This window comes from Triturus cristatus, chromosome 4_1 (genome assembly GCF_964204655.1).
Source record: "Triturus cristatus chromosome 4_1, aTriCri1.1, whole genome shotgun sequence".
In the NCBI taxonomy this organism is placed as follows: Eukaryota; Metazoa; Chordata; class Amphibia; order Caudata; family Salamandridae; genus Triturus; species Triturus cristatus.
This window is the reverse complement of record NC_140585.1, coordinates 570880550-570899619: the sequence shown is the minus strand read 5'-3', so window position 1 is coordinate 570899619 and position 19070 is coordinate 570880550. Positions and strand designations below refer to the sequence as shown.

Here is a 19070-nt window from a genome sequence, read left to right as displayed (position 1 = left end):
CATCCAAGACAGAATCCTCTCCAATGTCCACAACTCCAAGAAACTCTTCACTGTCATACAGGAGTTTGTCAAACCCAACAGCGAAACAACCGATGTCCCTCCCTCCCAAGACCTCTGCAACAAACTCAGCACCTACTTTCACCTCAAGATCAAGGCTCTGTACGACAACTTCGACGACCAAGACCACTGCACCGCCTCCAGCCCCACCCTTAATGATGCCACCCAACAGACCCTTCTCACCTGGACCCCTCTCACCAAAGAAGACACCTTAAAGACAGTGAAGAGCATCCACTCTGGAGCTCCTTCTAATCCCTGGCCGCTGCACATCTTCCACAGTGCTGCCACTGCCATCGCACCCGATCTACGACGAACTGTCAACTGCTCCCTCAAGACAGCCACAATCCTCAACAGCTGGAAGCGGGCCTAAGTAAACTCCCACCTAAAGAAGCCCTCCGCAGACCCAACGGATCTCAAGAATATCAGACCCATCTCACTGCTTCCTTCTGCTGCCAAAGTCATTGAAAAAGCAGTCAACACCCAGCTAGCACACTTCATAGAAACTAACAACATCCTAGACAGCTCTCAATCTGGATTCTGCAGCAACCAGAGCACCAAGACTGCCCTCCTTGCCGCCACCGACGGCATTGTGCCCTCCTCAACCAAGGCAATGTGGCAGCCTTCATCCTCCTGTACCTATCAGCAGCCTTCAACACTGTCCCCCACCTCACACTAGCCACCAGGCTCCACGACGCCCGCATCCAAGGAAATGTGTTAGACTGGATACGATCTTTCCTTTCAGGCAGAACACGGAGAATAAGACTCTTACCCTTCCTCTCAGAACCGACAGAGATCAGATGCGGAGTAACCCAAGGATCCTCCTTCAGGCCCACACGCTTCAACATCTACATGGCCCCCCTTGCAACCATCATCAGAAACCACGGGCTCAACATTGTCTGCTACGCCGTTGACACCTAGCTCATCCTCTCTCTCACCAAGGAACCCGACATCACCAGGCACAACTTCCAAGAAGGGATAAACGCCGTTGTGACCTGGTTGAGGAACAGCTGCCTGAAACTCAATTCAGAGAAAACAGAAGTCCTCATCATCTGCTCCACTCTATCTGCATGGGACGACACCTGGTGGCCCTCCTGCCCTCAGAGATCCACCCACCCTAACAGACCATGCATGCAACCTCTGCATCATACTTGACTCATCACTTACCATGAATTACCAGATCAACATCATATCCTCTGCATGCTTCAACACCCTCCCCATACTTTGCAAGCCATTCAAGTGGATCCCCCTCGACTCCATGAAAACCGTCACTCACACACTCATCACAAGCAGATTGGACTACGGCAACGCCCTCTATGCCGGAATCAACAAAAAGCTCCTCCGCACACTCCAGACTGTCCAGAACACCACAGCCTGACTCATCCTCAATATCTCTCATCACAACCACATCACCCAACACCTCAGCGAACTCCACTGGCTCCCTGTCGAAAAAGAATAACCTTCAAGCTGCTCAGACACGCCGACAAAGGCCTCCACAGCACTGGACCCCAATACCTAAACAACAGAATCTCCTTTAACACCCCAAGAGAAAACTCTGCTCCGCCGACCTCTCCCCTAGCTACGGTCCCACATTTTTACAGGACCAGAGCAGGTGGAAGATCCTTCACCTACCTCAAAGCCAAGACCTGGAACTAACTCCCCGTCACGTCCGACGAAGCCCGACACTGCACCAATTCAGGAAGGACCTCTAGATCTGACTCTGCGAATGACCCCAACGGAGCTGCTCACACAACCCCCAGCTCCTTGACGGGTGAGTAGTGCGCTTCACAAAACCCTGATTGATTGATTCTAAGTTCCAGATGAATTGTAGGTGTATCATCAGTGCATGCCATTTCTAAGGTAAAGAGTATACAAATACTAAAGGGAAATCTGAGTTATCTTTACAGTTTTCTTCCTAAAACGGTACCACAATTAAGTGTTTTGTTGTGTTGCCAGATCAATCTTGGATTCACTAAATTAATTTCTCTTGGTTACCAAGCTGTATAGGTATACCAAGTCACCATCTGGAGAGGGAATACCACCTCACCATCTAGCGATAATAAAGGCAGGTGTCATACAAACATCTTCTAAACCTACCTGGAAAAGGATGGATCTACTTTGGGAACAGACAAACTTGCCAACTACAACTGGGGCCATATAATGCTGAGCTGCAACAGCTCTGCGCAGACCTAAGCACCTGTTTTTTTGTGTCTATCGCTCAAAGATTTAACTCAGTTTCTCTGAGTGAATACATGCACCTTAGACAGAACATGTCTGAAACAGAGATAGGCAATCTCTGCTCACCATTTCAGACTTGTTCCTGTGAAAATTCATACAATAACTATATGAAGGTTAGATGCCTCAGATGCGAGAAAAGCAGGCACTTGGCTCTGTGCTAAACCAATGCACCAGATCATGAAACGGTCCCAGGTATTTTTTAATCCATTCCCACTGCCACTACACAATAAGGACATAATAGTAACAGTAAAGTTTTTTATTGAATGCCAAACTAGTACAGAACCTACGCAATATTATTGTACCAAATCACAGATACTGCAGCAAAAGAGAATTTGCAGAGTGTAAATATTCTGAAGAGATTTTTAGACTTTTAAAGATTAATCTGCTAATAAAAATTTGCTCTAAAGGTGTGCAAGCATGAGAGGTGGAATACAACATTGTATGCCTGTTTTGTTGAAGCGGGTTGCCCTTAGCTTGCAAGATTATGCACTGTCTGGGAGCGGCATACTGGCTTATCCGCCAGTGTCCTAGGAGAAACAAGCTCCCATGATGCAACGGTGAGGGTCTCTCTGTCTCAGCTCAAGGTCACCTGTTTGTACTGTGATAGCCAAGAGAAGATGTTCCGATGATATCTGACACACAGTGTGTGAAGAATCTCATTGGGATTCTTATGTGACCTCATATATGCAAACACTAAGAGGCCGATTATGATAGCAGGCAGTCGGACAGCAGTCCGCTATCACCTTGGCCAGCAGACTGCCCAACAGGCAGGTGGCGGTCCGACTTCCCAATTGCAATTTGACTGCCATGCTGGCTGTTGGAAAAGGGCTCCCTAACACTGTGGTATGTGCTGTTGTCCAGGAAAATGGCCTCAGCACAAGCTGCAGTGTTAGAGAGCACTTTGTGCACATCCATGCACCGTGTGCCATGCACCATGTGGTGCATGGCACATGATGCATGGATGTGCGTGCGGGCACATTATGTGCCCCCTGGGCCACTTTGCAGTGGCCCACGAGGGATGAGGGTCTGTTTTTTTGGCCCCCAAAGTCCCTTTCGGACAGCCTTTTCATGGTGGTGGGACCAACATGAAAAGACAGTTGGAAAGGGAAATTGTAATCTCGATAGCGTTGCCTGCCTTGGCACCGCCCCTTGTCTGGTGAACAATTCCAACCGCCGCCCCGTCAGAATGAGAAGATCCTGTCAGAGGCAGCGGTCTCTTCTCCCAACCTCTGCGGTCTGACCGCCTGCATTGTAATACAATGGTCAGACTGATGGCCTGCAGGGCCGGACTGGGAACCGGAACCGGCCCTGGCGAACTGCTCGGCTGGTCTCCCCAGGGGTGAGGGTGGGGGGTGCAGCCAAGCAGTTTGCGAGGGCCTATTTCGGCCGATTTTGTTACAGGGGGCCAATATTTCCGACCCCCTGTAACAAAACCGTCACCCAGGGCCCAAAACCGGCCCCCACCCTAGCGGCCCACCAGGGAAACTCCCGGCGCCCGCTACGGCCAGTTCGGCCCTGATGGCCTGTTTGTCGGGCGGACCATCGTCGTCCGTGGTGGTCCGCCCGCAATTGTAATCCGGCCTTAAGCCTATGTAAAAAACTGTACCATGCACAAATATATGAATCTAGGAATTTAAGGTGTAGTTTCATAACAAGAAAATTCTAAGCAGTGCATTTTTATTTAGCTGTCTGCATAATACAATAAAAGCAACCCATAATGGCAATTAATTGTCAGGAGCCTTAGAGAGGCCTTAGCCACAGGCGAGAGATAGGCCCCAATGCACCATAATGTGTAAGCACATAACTGAAGATGTGCTGAGACTGGATTAGTTGAACTCTGTTTCTTGTTTCTGTTGATGAGTAAAACAAGATTTCAGACGTGGAGGACAAATGTGGCATGAGGGCAAACTGTTATATTGCAAGTATGTTTCATAAACATTTGTCAAATGCTAATGCATAATATGATTAGTCAGTGATGCATGTTTCTTGATTTTGTTTTCAGACAAATGGCAAACCAATCAATTACATCTTCCCTCATACCCGACTCAAGCTACAGAGAGATCCCAAAGACCACTCAGTGTCAGGTAAGCAGCTCTACTTCATATTAGTTTTCATGGACACAATTTCATGTGTTACTGTACAAGGCGTTGATATTTCCTCAACTATGGCTGTACTAAATGGAATTATATGCCAAATTATTGTGAGTCTATTACATTTTGAAACCAAGGATATTGACTGATGTGTGCTTTTTGCTTAATAATGACATGCAAGGTTATTGTATGAATTATTAAAAGGTTTGTCTAATTATTGTAAAAGATATTCCTCCATTAAAAATCAAATGCTGCAAAGAATTCCTTTTTATTTCAAGAAAAATGCTTATTTTGTCAATTACAGAGCGATGATGTCATACAGATTAAAGCCAAAGCAGTTATAGCCATTGGGAGCAGACCGCTTTCACTGTGATCGGTGTTCATGGGGTATATATCAGCCGTCCAATCAAACAATCAAAGTGGGACAGATTTCGCTGGAAATTGGACAATCTCCCATTGAAGGAATTCACTAGACCTAAGTCAAATCTCTATACATTTTGTGGCAAGATCAACAATAAGCAATCTATTATGATATGTGAAACTTCAGCAGCGCATTACTATACACTTATCAGCATAATACAATAGAAGAAATCAGCATTAGCAATGAATATTCAGTGACCTATAAATTAAGGTGCCGATTACGATCCGGTAAAAACCGGGTACGAACCGTCGGTCGGAGCGTTTTCTCCGACCGACTCATACCCGGTTGTAAAACTTTACAAACATGGAATTACGATTCGCACGGAAACACCATTTCCGTACGAATCGTAAAAAACACCGACCGACGAAAATATACGTACGAATGTGAACCGGGAATGCTGCGACGTGACGTCGGGACGCTGTCAGGCAGCGCTTCACGACCCAGGAAGTACCACTACGCGCTGGGGGTACGCACCGTACATACACGGGTGGGGGTATGACTCGAATGTACACAGGTGTACATACTCGGGGGGGTTCGACACATACACGGGTGTACATACACGGGGGGTTCGACTCGAACGTACGGGGGCTGGGTGGGGGGTTCGACTCGAACGTACGGGGGCTGGGGGGGGTCGGCGCGTACATACGGGGGCTGGGGGGAGTGTTGGGCACGTATGCGGGCACATGTCTCCATGGTTGCTATGGGAGTTCGGTGCGGACGGTGTTTTTTCCATACGGTTGTCACATCGGACGCACGGGATGGATCGTAATTCCGCGGTCGGACTTCACTTTTCACATTTGTACGGTAAATCGTCCGTGGACGTGTCGGACACATTTTCCGACCCGAGGACGTGTGGGGATTAATTCCCAATGCAATTCGTATGGACTTTTTACCATGCGAATCATAATTGGCAGTTTGTACGGCACTTGTACAATTTGTACGGTAAAAAGACCGGATACGAGTCGTACGGGGAATTTTTTTACCGGATCGTGATCGGCACCATGATGTGTAGATATATATATGTGTGTGTGTGTCCATATATATATATATATATATATATATATATATATATATATATATATATACATATGACTGCTCAAAGAGAAAGGAGCGCGGCACACCTCTTGATGGTTTAAAGTTGTTTATTCAGTTCGTGACAAGCTTCCCTACGCGTTTCGAACCGTAGTTCCTGATCACGGTAGTGTATTGCTTGGTCCTTTCTCAATTTCTTATTATATACATATTGATTTGTACAGGTGCATTATGGGTATAGTAGTTTTTTGATAGTTTTTAATGTAAATACATGAAACTTTATCTAAACTTAACAGTGCACATTTATTGGTAATGACGGCGATTACCAATAAATGTGCACTGTTAAGTTTAGATAAAGTTTCATGTATTTACATTAAAAACTATCAAAAAACTACTATACCCATAATGCACCTGTACAAATCAATATGTATATAATAAGAAATTGAGAAAGGACCAAGCAATACACTACCGTGATCAGGAACTACGGTTCGAAACGCGTAGGGAAGCTTGTCACAAACTGAATAAACAACTTTAAACCATCAAGAGGTGTGCCGCGCTCCTTTCTCTTTGAGCAGTCAAATTTCGCAAGACCCTGTCCTGGTCTTGACGCGGGCACCAGCTGTGAGAAGTGCTCCCACTGTCAATTGGACAACTTGCTACAGGATATATATACATATATATATATACCAAGAACAAAGTGGAGCCCCACTCCGACTTCTCTTCAAGCCTGACATTTATTAGTCTGCATGACAGCATTAAAATCACTCTTATACCTTTCGCGTTTCAGCGTTTGCCGCCTTGTTCACAGGCCCCCCCAATGCACTTTGCTAATGAAATGAATCCATGCAAGCACCTTAAATGAAAACGCTACTAAGCACACGAAATTATGACATTATTTTTCATGGTATTTGGCAAGCAAAAAACGCTAAGCAGCACAATGAAATGACTTCACTTTGCCATACCTTGAAGTTGGACAATGGTGCATGATGGGGCCTGTAGTTGTGTGCAAGGCCATGTGACCACTGGGACTGAATGACACTCACCTGTGAACAAGGCGGCAAACGCTGAAACGCGTAAGGTATGAGAGTGATTTTAATGCTGTCATGCAGACTAATAAATGTCAGGCTTGAAGAGAAGTCGGAGTGGGGCTCCACTTTGTTCTTGGTATTACCTGCAGCAACAGGATTCTCCGTTCCTGTTTATGGAGCCCGCCCTGCAGGGTCGGGGGCCCCCGGTAAAATGGAGCTTTCTTGGAACATATATATATATATATATATATATTTAATATTTCTTTTTTTTTTAGGTGAATATCAGTGACAACTACAAAAAAAAAAAACTAAACTAAAAACTACAGAACTACAGAATAAAAAAAAAAAGCCCCACAAGGGACTTTATGCCAACTGCCTTCATTCAGCTATTTGGAGTAACATTGTTAGATGTTTGGTATTTCTTTTAATGTAACTATTTATTTAATCATTGTTAGATTTTTAGTTTTTCTTTTAATGTAACTATTTAATTTAAATTCACTACATAGCTCTTGAGAGGGAAGTTCCCAACTTCAACTAACTTTTGACCTGAAGAGCTTTAGCCTTGTTTTTTTAAATCAGCAAAAGTCATAGGAAAAGCGCAGGTGATTCGTAGATTGTCGAGTCCGTTGATGGAAAAACAGGTCAGCCAAAATTGTATGGGGCAGTGTGAAACTGTCACAAATAGCCTGGGCCTTCATCCCTATATATACACAGTGCCTTTATCACCATCAGGGTTTACTAAAGGAAATCACAGTTTTAACTTTTTGTAATAGTGTTATGTAAGATATTGGAGCCATTTGATGATGTCATCAATCGTCTCCCTTTTAATATGGATTCTAAAGATGTGTTTTAATAGTGATTTTAAAGGTTGTGTACATAGAAGACACGATATCTAGTTTTTCAAAAAGCAGTGTGATTTGGCATTGAATGTTTACTCCAAGCCACTGTATATACATCTGTTTCTAGCTAAGTGGCCTAGACAATTTTTATGAATTCCTCCCTGCACTAATAAGGCAGATGCCTTTCAGGTGCAGCAGTCCATCTGATGGTTCTTACTGCTAGATGCATTGATTTCTGTGCAGCCTTAGATAACATTTTATATTTTAATGCCCCCGAAGAGTACAAAATTGCATCAATTTGTACTTAGAAAGAATCTCTGGATGGCGTGTTATGTTCACCTGAATACTATCTTCTGGACAGAGACCCCTGAGTCTTTTTCATCTCAGTGCTAAGCCCTTTGTTGGCTATTAAGGGTAGTACACGCTTAGCCTCCATAACTTTTTTCCACTTAAGGTATCCACCCCAAATGTGTGTCTTTTGTTTCTAACTTCTTGGGTATTCTATAGGTAGCCAAGGCTTGTGTATTCCACTGGAGGGGACTGAGAAAATAGCCAAAATATACCAACATTTGGATTTTGGAAGGGGGGAGGTGGGGGGAATTGGAAAAAGAATTGCTTCACAAACAAGGTGTATGGTTTGTATCCTTCAAAGGTATGTTGTGCTAAATTCACCATCTTCACGGCTTTCAGGAACCAAGAACATGCAGAGTTGTATACAAAAAACATATTTTTATCCCGATTTTGTCATGTTTTTAAGTGGTAGCATATTTTTCAGAATTTTTGTACTTTCAATCTACTTCCAGTATGTGGTGAAACAGGTGTGAAATCCATGAATGAATCTGGAAAGCTATACATTTCTGAAAAGTAGACACAATTCTAAATTCAGCAAGTGATCATTTGTGGAGAGCCCTCAAAATGTTCCCAAAGAAAGTAGCTATTGAAAAAAAAAAATATATGAAACTGGGTAGGGAAAAACAACTTTAAATTCTTGTCACGATGGCCGATTTACATACACCCGTACATCAGCTAGACTCTCCTGGTTGTGGTTATACATAAGGTTTGTAACTTCTCCAAGAACCCGACATACCAAGAGCCAACCACTCAGCGTCACCTAAAATGGCTTTTCATCATGTTCCAAGTATAGAGCAATATATGTATTTAAATTTAAAGAGTGAAAAATGAATATGAAGGAAACCTACGTATTTCTGAAATGTACATCAGATGCTGAGTTGACGAGCAGGAGTTATTTGTAAATACCTGAATTTATGGATACCCCTACAAGCATGTGATTCAAAGAGCATTTTGCAAAATGTTTTCTTTCTTACACACTGGCTTTTATTTGGAAGGCACAAATGCTAAGAAATCATACTGGTAATAACAAATGTTCTACTATTGTATAGTGCCAAAAGTCTCTCGATAAACATTGTGTCACACTTGTGTGGCTGGGACTAGCATCTGTGAAAAAATACAACCAAAAACATGACCAGGAGGCATCATATTGTACCCAGCAAGATTCCATGCTTTGTTGTACAACGTGGATAGCTGCAGATTTTGAGCTCCAGCTTAGACACCAACCAGGAAAACCTAACAAACCCAGACATTTCTGAAAACTAAACATAGAGAAGGGCCCAGGTTGTGTAACTTGCATGGCCCTCACCAGATAGTTTAACCCAGAAGCAACTGCAAACCTCAAACTTTGGATAAAAAAACACATTATCTTCACATTTCTGTGACGAAAATTTTGGATTCTGCCAGGAGCCACACAAATCCTACCACCCATCATTTCCCCAAGTCTCCCAATTAAAATGATACCTCACTTTTGTAGATGGGCCAAACTCTCGTAACAGGAAAAATCCCAAAAGGCAACATGGACACTTCACCTTTTCTCACTGAAAACCAACCTTATTTTACAATTTAAGTAACTGAGGATTTTATGCCCTAACTAAGCTGGCACCTAGGGGGACCTACTAAACTTCCACCTTTCTGAAAAGTTAACACCTCGGAGATTCAAAGAGTCAAAGGTGGCATTACTTATGGGGCTCTCAGAAGGTAATTTTACCCAAAAGCCCTTGCAAACCTCATACTTTGGCTACAAACACACATTTTCCTCACAATTCTGTTACGAAAAGTTCTGGAATCTGTGAGAGTCACAAATTTCCTACCGCCCCTGTTCCGCCAAGTCTCTCAATAAAAATGGTACCTCACTTGTGTGGGTGGGCCTTGAGACAGCAACACAAAAGGCCTTAAAGCGCTACATAAAGAAATCAGCCGCAGGGATAGATGTGGTATATGTGGTTTAGACATTTTTGAACATTAGACTAACAGGAGATTCCAAGGTGGTATGTCTTGCATGGACCCCACAATGTTGTCTTACCCAAAATGCCCTGTAAACCTTGAACACCACACATTCTCCTTGTATTTCTTTGATAGAAACTTCTGGAATTAGCAGAAAGCCACAAAAATACTACCACCCAGCAATACCCTACTTGTCCCGATAAAAGCGCTGCCACACCTTGTGTGGCTGGGCCTAGTGCCTGAAACAGGAATGGATTACAACTAAAGCCAATGAGAGCAGTAACATCCGGCACGGATCGCGGGTGGTTGGGCTGGGGGAAGTTGGGGATTCGGGGATATTAAAGAAAAGAAAAAAATGTACTTTACCGAGTGTCTGTCCTTCATCTCTCCTCAGGTCGGGAATGGAACAGGAAGCAGCCAGCGTTTTGATTGGTCTGAGCACTGTAGTTCGGTGCTCAGCCAGGGACTGGGGGCCTGAGCATGTTCTTCACGCAGGCTGTATTGCAGCCTGCATGGAGAACATGCGAAGTGCGCAGTCATTGAGCACTTAGGAGAGTGCTACCACTCCTCCCCTGCCCTGCTCTATTAACTGAGCAGCCCCGCCCGTCACTCAAAGCTATTACAGCAGTACAAAACAAAATCATAACAACATTATGTTATCATCATTATTTTTCCTTTCTTTCACTGCTTCAACGATGCTCCTCTGCCAAAGCGAAGGAGCCGCCATTGAATGAGAGTCCTCTCAACCATGTTCAAAACTTGACTACAATTAGGTTCGATCCTATAATTCAAGCTAATTTTTAGGGATCTGGACCCTGCATATTGGGTCCTTGGACCATGGAAATTCTTTGGAATTTCCTCTTTGGTGGCAGTGTGTGTAGAATTATCCTAGTCTGCAAATTTATTTTACAGTTTTGGGCTTCCCTTTACACATCATGGTTATAGCCCTTGGTAATTTATAACCCTGCACATCTATGTGTAGATCCCTAATGTATATATTTTTTTTATGAGCCTGCAAGCTCTTCATCCCCTACACCCCATCCATTCTGTCTCCATCTGTTTGAGAGTTTGCGGACTGCCATTCATTTTGATAATTGTAAGCAATGTTCCCTTTTGCTGAGACTGAGTTCATCCACCCAGTTTTGAGTGTGTGTGTACTCTTCTTTATTTCACCGCAGCCAATGAGCTTTTTCTTTTTTTTCTTTTTTTACCACATTTTGTCCGTCTTTTAGCTTAAGAACAATTTTTAGATTAGCTGACAGTAGAGGAATTGAGAACAGCATGTTCCAAGATATTCTTTTTCTCTCCATGTACACACGTACCCAGACATACAGAGCTGAAATGTTTTCTTATCTACCATTGATGTTGCTTGGAAATGCCTGAATGCTTTATGCATTCCATGTCCACTGCTGACATGGGCTACATATCTAGTGACAGGAGGAACATTTGGCTTAGTACACACCAATATTCCAAACTCCACTGGCTTAATAATGGGGGCAAATTGCGCAGCAACCTTTGATATCTTTCTTCCATTTTTATGATGCCAGAAAATGACCAGGTGCAGAAGGTCTGCCTTTGCAGTCATAAACCCTCTCATTTTTCAATTTGCAGGGTTTGCAATTGAAAATGATTTTGTATTTCATGCCCACTGCCTTCAAAACAACACATTTTGTCCAGCCATCACACCCTCAAAGAAAACTATTGGAACAGGAGTTCTAAAACCATTTGAAGGAAATCATGTCTCATGCTCAGCAGTCTGAAGGAGCCTCTCAATATGTCCACCCAATTCTGGTTTAATTTCCATAAAGAAATCTACCTAGTTGCCTACTTAATGACCTTTAAAATCTTCTCGTAAAAACTCATGTTCAAAACCAACTCTCCAAAAAACAAAATACCCCTAGGGAAGAAATCTCTCCACCTGAATATTGCCATCTTCACTGTCACATGGTTTAAGATATTGGGTTATTAATTGAGAGGGGTGAGAGCCCCACTCAAATAATAAACAAAGTTCTTGTAAGGCTGAACCACAAAAGTCACTAAATATACCTGTGCTTAACCCTCTGGAAGCTTGGCACAAAAGCAGTCAGGTTTAATTATACAGCACTCAAACAGTAATTCTTTTTTTATTTCAAAGTATTTGATTAATTTTATATGCAAGTACATTAGCATTTCTGTTAGGAGATTAGCCAAACGTAGTTTGTAGAGCAGTGTTTACAGGCACTTTGAAATATGTGTTTAGCTAATCCCCTCTGACTTGACTTGCTGAAAATTAGGCAAAGGGTGAAAGAAAGAAGCAGACGAGAAAGAGGTGTAAGGAGGATACAAGAAAGGTTCTGTAATAATGAGAACAATTAGACTTAAAGTCGCATGACAAAGCCGTCACCCCTCTGGGTTGCTTGTGGCGAGATTGGTAGTCAAGTCAGCCTACCCGTCTTCCCGTAGGCCCATGGTAGTAGCGCTCTACCTTCTCGACCCACCGCCCACTGAGGGGGTTGTCGCCGAGAGGAAATGGTTTATTGGGGGGTTCGTAAGAGTCTAGGTACCTGTCGAGTGACTTCCACATCCCTGCAGGCAGTCATAGTTGATTCAAAAAGCACAGAACCTCTGTATATTTTAACCTGGAGTCACGTTTCTGCATTTTGCAAGATGGAGAAGTTAACTCTGACACCATCCACGGGTCCAGGACCAGGGGAGGTACCTTTTGGGGCATAGAACTCACTCTAGCAGAGGTCAGCAGCAGGGTCCAGACTTGTCTAGTTACTGATGGTCATCTTGGCAGTTGCACGGAAGGCCTTTGCAAAGAAGACCTACAGAAGCTTGTGTCCCTTTTTTTGCTCAAACAGGTCAGCCAACTGATTCTTGGAGTTACTTCTGAAATCCTGGCTTCAAGGCAAGCAGGTCTAGTTTTCCTTCTTCAGACAGAAGGGCAGTCCTTTTCTTAATCTTCCACAGGAGTGTAATGATGAAATTCTGAGGCAGCCACTTTTATATCTGGTGCCAGCCTGTATCTGGGGTTCAATCCATGGCTTACTTCCAAATTAGTTCCCTGGGTTTAGCTCCAACCAGGCTAGGGCAACAAAGACAAGGGAAGGCCTGATGTGAGGCTCCTCCATGTGTAATGTAGGCAGGTTCCTGTGAAGTGTAAGTGTGATAAGGGGAAGACACAAATCTTCCCCATCCATCCCGTCAGGAAGTCCAACTCCATCCACACCCCCTTGAAACCCAGCCCTCTTTTCTCCTTGTCTAGAAGGAACACATCACACCACAGGAGAGATATTCACAGTCATGTGACCCTGGATAATGACAGAAAAGCACATTTGGTTTAGGCAAACAAATGACAACTTTCTAAAAGTGGCAAGTGGTAATTTTCAGAATTGTAACTTCAAATCTGTCCTTTCCCATTAAAGAGGATTTAAAATTACAATTCAAAACAGTCGAATAAGTATTTCTCTATCTGCTCCCAAGCTAAAGTTATCACTTATTAAGTGTAATAAAGTAACCGAGTGTTAGTCGTCCGGAGAGTTAGCTTTGCTGCAGTGAAAAACGACTCTGGAGATTATTCACTGCCAGGACATGTTAAACTTGAATACACATGGCCTACTTTTTAAATACCTTGCACGTTGTCCTACCAGCGTTTAGGGGTGATGTATAAGTATTGAAAAGAAGGGGTTAGGGTTTAGGGCTTACAAAATATGTATTTTGCCAGGTCAAAATGGGACTTTAAAATTGCACTACAGGCTGCAATCACAGGCCTCAGACATGTTTTAGAACATTGGTTCCCAAACTGTTTACTCCTGAGGACCCCAATTGAGTCACCACTGGAAGCCGGGGACCCCCAAGCAATTTGTATGACTTAAATTTCAAACATTAAAACAGTAATTCGAAAACAATAAACACACGTGTGCACACAAAACGGATACTCGAATTACTAAGGATTTTAGTATTTTATATTGAAAGAATTTGCAAAAAACAGGAGGGTTAGCGCTGCATCTCCATGACTAACTTTTAAATGGTTGGTTTTATTTCGCAGTATGAGACTCCTGCCAGGGCCAGACTGGAAACCCAAAGCAGCCCTGGCAAATGTTTTCAGACCAGTCCCCATACAGTGCACACCTAGTGCAGTGAGTGCGCCTGACCACTACAAAGGGGGCTTTGGGAGGCTCTCCCCCCAAGACAATTTAGGAAACAATGGTGCAGTCTACAACAAATTTATCATTATATATTGAATTGTATCAGCTTTTAAAGAGTAGTAAATGATGACCTTACTATGCACCAGGATATGACAATCTTTGTTGGGGTTCTTCAATGATTCCCATATTATCCTCCTCCAACAGTGCCTCTCATCTCTCCATAGCCCCTCTGTCACATGTATTTAATTTGTTTTATAACATCTCTCATACCATTGAAGGATGTCAGAGCACCTTAAATCACACACATATAGGGGCAGATTTACAAGCCCCTTGCGCCACAGGTGCGTCACAAAAAGTGATGCACCGGTGACGCATTTTAGTGCCCCATATTTCCAAGGCAGGAAAAGCAACCCTGCGTGACTTTTCCTGGTCTTGTAAATATGGCCCAATTGCACACAGCACTTTACGTGAAAGGGACGTTCCATGAGTGTTGCTGTGGGTGTTCCCACGCATAACCCATGGAACCAGACACATTTCCAGATTTACGAGGAATCGTAGATCTGGAAATGTGTCTGAATGCTACGCCACCCCAGGGGAGGCGTAGGGAGGGGCAACTTGGAGAAATGTATTAATTTCTCCTCTTTCTATGCATGTTGCATTCTGCAGCACGCATAGAAAGAGGATATTACCTCTGGTGATTGTTTATGTACAGGAAGGTGTCCCTTCCTGCACATAAACAATCAGTAAAACAATGACGTTTTGCAAGTTCTATGTGTGCTAATGCAGCACACTTAGAAGTTGAAAAACGCCATTTCTGATTGTTTATGTGCAGGAAGTAACCCTTCCTGCATGTAAACAATCTCCCCACGACACAGGCATCCTTGCACCATGGTGCAAATGTGCCTGTGCAGGCGCATGGCAGCAGTTTGTGCGCCAGCACAGGGGGAAGCACAGAGATGCAACATATTGTTGTAAATATGTCGCATCCCTGTGCTTCGAAAGTGACTCAGTGCGGCGCAGCCAAATGGCTTGCGACACACACAGTCAATTTCCTTGCAAATCTGCCCCATGGAGACAATGATTCATACGTGTAAATCAGTGTATAGAAAAGGTTACATAAGGCAAATGCGACTACAGGGTGTAGGATTCACATGTTATTCATACTGGTAGGCATTTTTAAAGAGTGCTTGGTCTGGAGAAGCACAAACTCAGGATTCAGAACATAACAGTGGTTAGCATTGACTTTAACAATAAAAATGTATTGCCACCCAAATAAACCTTTTTAGCAGGATTAGGATAATGAAAGACTTGAAACAAACATATGTTTCTAACTTGTATCATGCAGCTTGCAAGCAGCTCTTTGATGACAGTTTATAGGTCACTGTGCTAGATTACTATTGTCACTTATGAACTGCACAGTAACAAAATAATCTCTGTGACTAAAGCAGTAACCCACTAACCTAGGCACATAAAAAATGTTTTTCAAAATGCATGGTACACGTTCTTTGCAGTAGGCATATTAACCCTCTGTGCTACATTAGATAAGTCAAAGCTGCCACTTGACACAACTCTCATCTCTCTCCAGCAGGTACATTAATCACCGACGTAGTCTTGACACTTTTATTGTTGCTGGAAAACTGCTGATTCTACAAGGAACTTTTTTGTGCTTTTAAAATTACTGCCTGAGGACCCCCTGGGAATGTGTCACGGACCCCTGGGGGTCCGCGGACCACAGTTTGGGAAACACTGTTTTAGAAGACTACTTTAGTGGGGCAATGAGTGATGCAGCCCACTAGGAGCATTTAATTTACAGGTTCTGGGTACATGTAGTACCATGTACTAGGGTCTTCTAGGTAAACTTATTGTATCAATCAGGTATATGCCAATTTTACCATGTTTGCAATGGTGAGCACAAGCAATTTACTACTCGTTAGCAGGAATAATGGGTACAGTGTCCCAAAAGACAACAAACACAGGTTCAGCAGAGGAAGGCAAACATCTGAGGTGACCCTGCAGAAAGGTCCAGGTCTAACATATGTACTGTCTGCAAACAATGTCCTTGTTTGATGCTGGGTGTTCTAGTATTCAACTCAAGCATTCTGTGAGAAATAAATAAGATTAGTTCACAGCTGCCGAATTTCAAAATGAAAAGTTTAATTTATTTGACATTGAGCCACAAGTTAGAATCTTGCTTGACTGTTACCCAGTCACTAATCCAAAAGTTAAGTTGCTGAGCTGTTACCCCACCACTGAGTTGTGTACTAACTCATAATATTTGAGTTTATGATTAGCGTTGTTAGTGCAGCTCTGGCAACAGACTTAGCCCTGCAAGCAATTAAACTCTTGTTTATGTACAACTATGATTTCTCAAAATTCCTACTTATTTTAAACTCAGCAGATGAAAGGCTGAGTCAGTACAGATGTGATTTTAAGATGTGATACATGAAAGCACAGATAACAGCGACTGCTCAACTTTTAGATCGGTTTACCTACTGTGCTTTCGTCAGATAATATCATGTGTGATGTATGTTTTCAAGAAGCTACACAAGACAATTTTGTTTGTTTTGTTTATCAAATAAAATGTCAAACATGTTATCCAACATAGTTGTATTGATATTTCCTGCACATTAAGAGTCACTGGGAGACTACCAGGGTTGTGCAGAAGCAAAGCCTGCAGATGCGGAGGCTGATGTTAGCGCAGCACACGCTAGTCAATCTGTTTCACCCAGGGCATTGGACCTCCCCAGATGTGCTAGTGATGCTCAGCCCTCGCCAGGGGGCTGGTGTTGGAGTATGACCTGCTCAGACTCAATGATTGCTTGACAGGTAAATAAATGGAGGACACTAGCCCTCCCTGGTGAATATTTACTTCACCTGTGTGTGCAGCACGTATTTCCTAGGCCATTGGTTCCCAAACTGTTTACTCCTGAGGACCCCAATTGAGTCACCACTGGAAGCCGGGGACCCCCAAGCAATTTGTATGACTTAAATTTCAAACATTAAAACAGTAATTCGAAAACAATAAACACACGTGTGCACACAAAACGGATACTCGAATTACTAAGGATTTTAGTATTTTATATTGAAAGAATTTGCAAAAAACAGGAGGGTTAGCGCTGCATCTCCATGACTAACTTTTAAATGGTTGGTTTTATTTCGCAGTATGAGACTCCTGCCAGGGCCAGACTGGAAACCCAAAGCAGCCCTGGCAAATGTTTTCAGACCAGTCCCCATACAGTGCACACCTAGTGCAGTGAGTGCGCCTGACCACTACAAAGGGGGCTTTGGGAGGCTCTCCCCCCAAGACAATTTAGGAAACAATGGTGCAGTCTACAACAAATTTATCATTATATATTGAATTGTATCAGCTTTTAAAGAGTAGTAAATGATGACCTTACTATGCACCAGGATATGACAATCTTTGTTGGGGTTCTTCAATGATTCCCATATTATCCTCCTCCAACAGTGCCTCTCATCTCTCCATAGCCCCTCTGTCACATGTATTTAATTTGTTTTATAACATCTCTCATACCATTGAAGGATGTCAGAGCACCTTAAATCACACACATATAGGGGCAGATTTACAAGCCCCTTGCGCCACAGGTGCGTCACAAAAAGTGATGCACCGGTGACGCATTTTAGTGCCCCATATTTCCAAGGCAGGAAAAGCAACCCTGCGTGACTTTTCCTGGTCTTGTAAATATGGCCCAATTGCACACAGCACTTTACGTGAAAGGGACGTTCCATGAGTGTTTCTGTGGGCGTTCCCACGCATAACCCATGGAACCAGACACATTTCCAGATTTACGAGGAATCGTAGATCTGGAAATGTGTCTGAATGCTACGCCACCCCAGGGGAGGCGTAGGGAGGGGCAACTTGGAGAAATGTATTAATTTCTCCTCTTTCTATGCATGTTGCATTCTGCAGCACGCATAGAAAGAGGATATTACCTCTGGTGATTGTTTATGTACAGGAAGGTGTCCCTTCCTGCACATAAACAATCAGTAAAACAATGACGTTTTGCAAGTTCTATGTGTGCTAATGCAGCACACTTAGAAGTTGAAAAACGCCATTTCTGATTGTTTATGTGCAGGAAGTAACCCTTCCTGCATGTAAACAATCTCCCCACGACACAGGCATCCTTGCACCATGGTGCAAATGTGCCTGTGCAGGCGCATGGCAGCAGTTTGTGCGCCAGCACAGGGGGAAGCACAGAGATGCAACATATTGTTGTAAATATGTCGCATCCCTGTGCTTCGAAAGTGACTCAGTGCGGCGCAGCCAAATGGCTTGCGACACACACAGTCAATTTCCTTGCAAATCTGCCCCATGGAGACAATGATTCATACGTGTAAATCAGTGTATAGAAAAGGTTACATAAGGCAAATGCGACTACAGGGTGTAGGATTCACATGTTATTCATACTGGTAGGCATTTTTAAAGAGTGCTTGGTCTGGAGAAGCACAAACTCAGGATTCAGAACATAACAGTGGTTAGCATTGACTTTAACAATAAAAATGTATTGCCACCCAAATAAACCTTTTTAGCAGGATTAGGATAATGAAAGACTTGAAACAAACATATGTTTCTAACTTGTATCATGCAGCTTGCAAGCAGCTCTTTGATGACAGTTTATAGGTCACTGTGCTAGATTACTATTGTCACTTATGAACTGCACAGTAACAAAATAATCTCTGTGACTAAAGCAGTAACCCACTAACCTAGGCACATAAAAAATGTTTTTCAAAATGCATGGTACACGTTCTTTGCAGTAGGCATATTAACCCTCTGTGCTACATTAGATAAGTCAAAGCTGCCACTTGACACAACTCTCATCTCTCTCCAGCAGGTACATTAATCACCGACGTAATCTTGACACTTTTATTGTTGCTGGAAAACTGCTGATTCTACAAGGAACTTTTTTGTGCTTTTAAAATTACTG

General features: G+C 43.2%; 1 protein-coding gene across 5 annotated transcripts in view; it reads left to right on the top strand.

Annotated features, from left to right (window-relative positions):
- Positions 1 to 19070, top strand: part of PCLO (piccolo presynaptic cytomatrix protein) — a 1384288-nt gene that overhangs the window by 828623 nt on the left and 536595 nt on the right. For all 5 annotated transcript variants that reach the window (XM_085652900.1, XM_085652897.1, XM_085652899.1 and 2 more), the window contains one exon: positions 4295 to 4376. In XM_085652900.1, coding sequence (XP_085509026.1) covers positions 4295 to 4376 — 82 coding nt within the window. The remainder of the gene's footprint in view (positions 1 to 4294; positions 4377 to 19070) is intronic.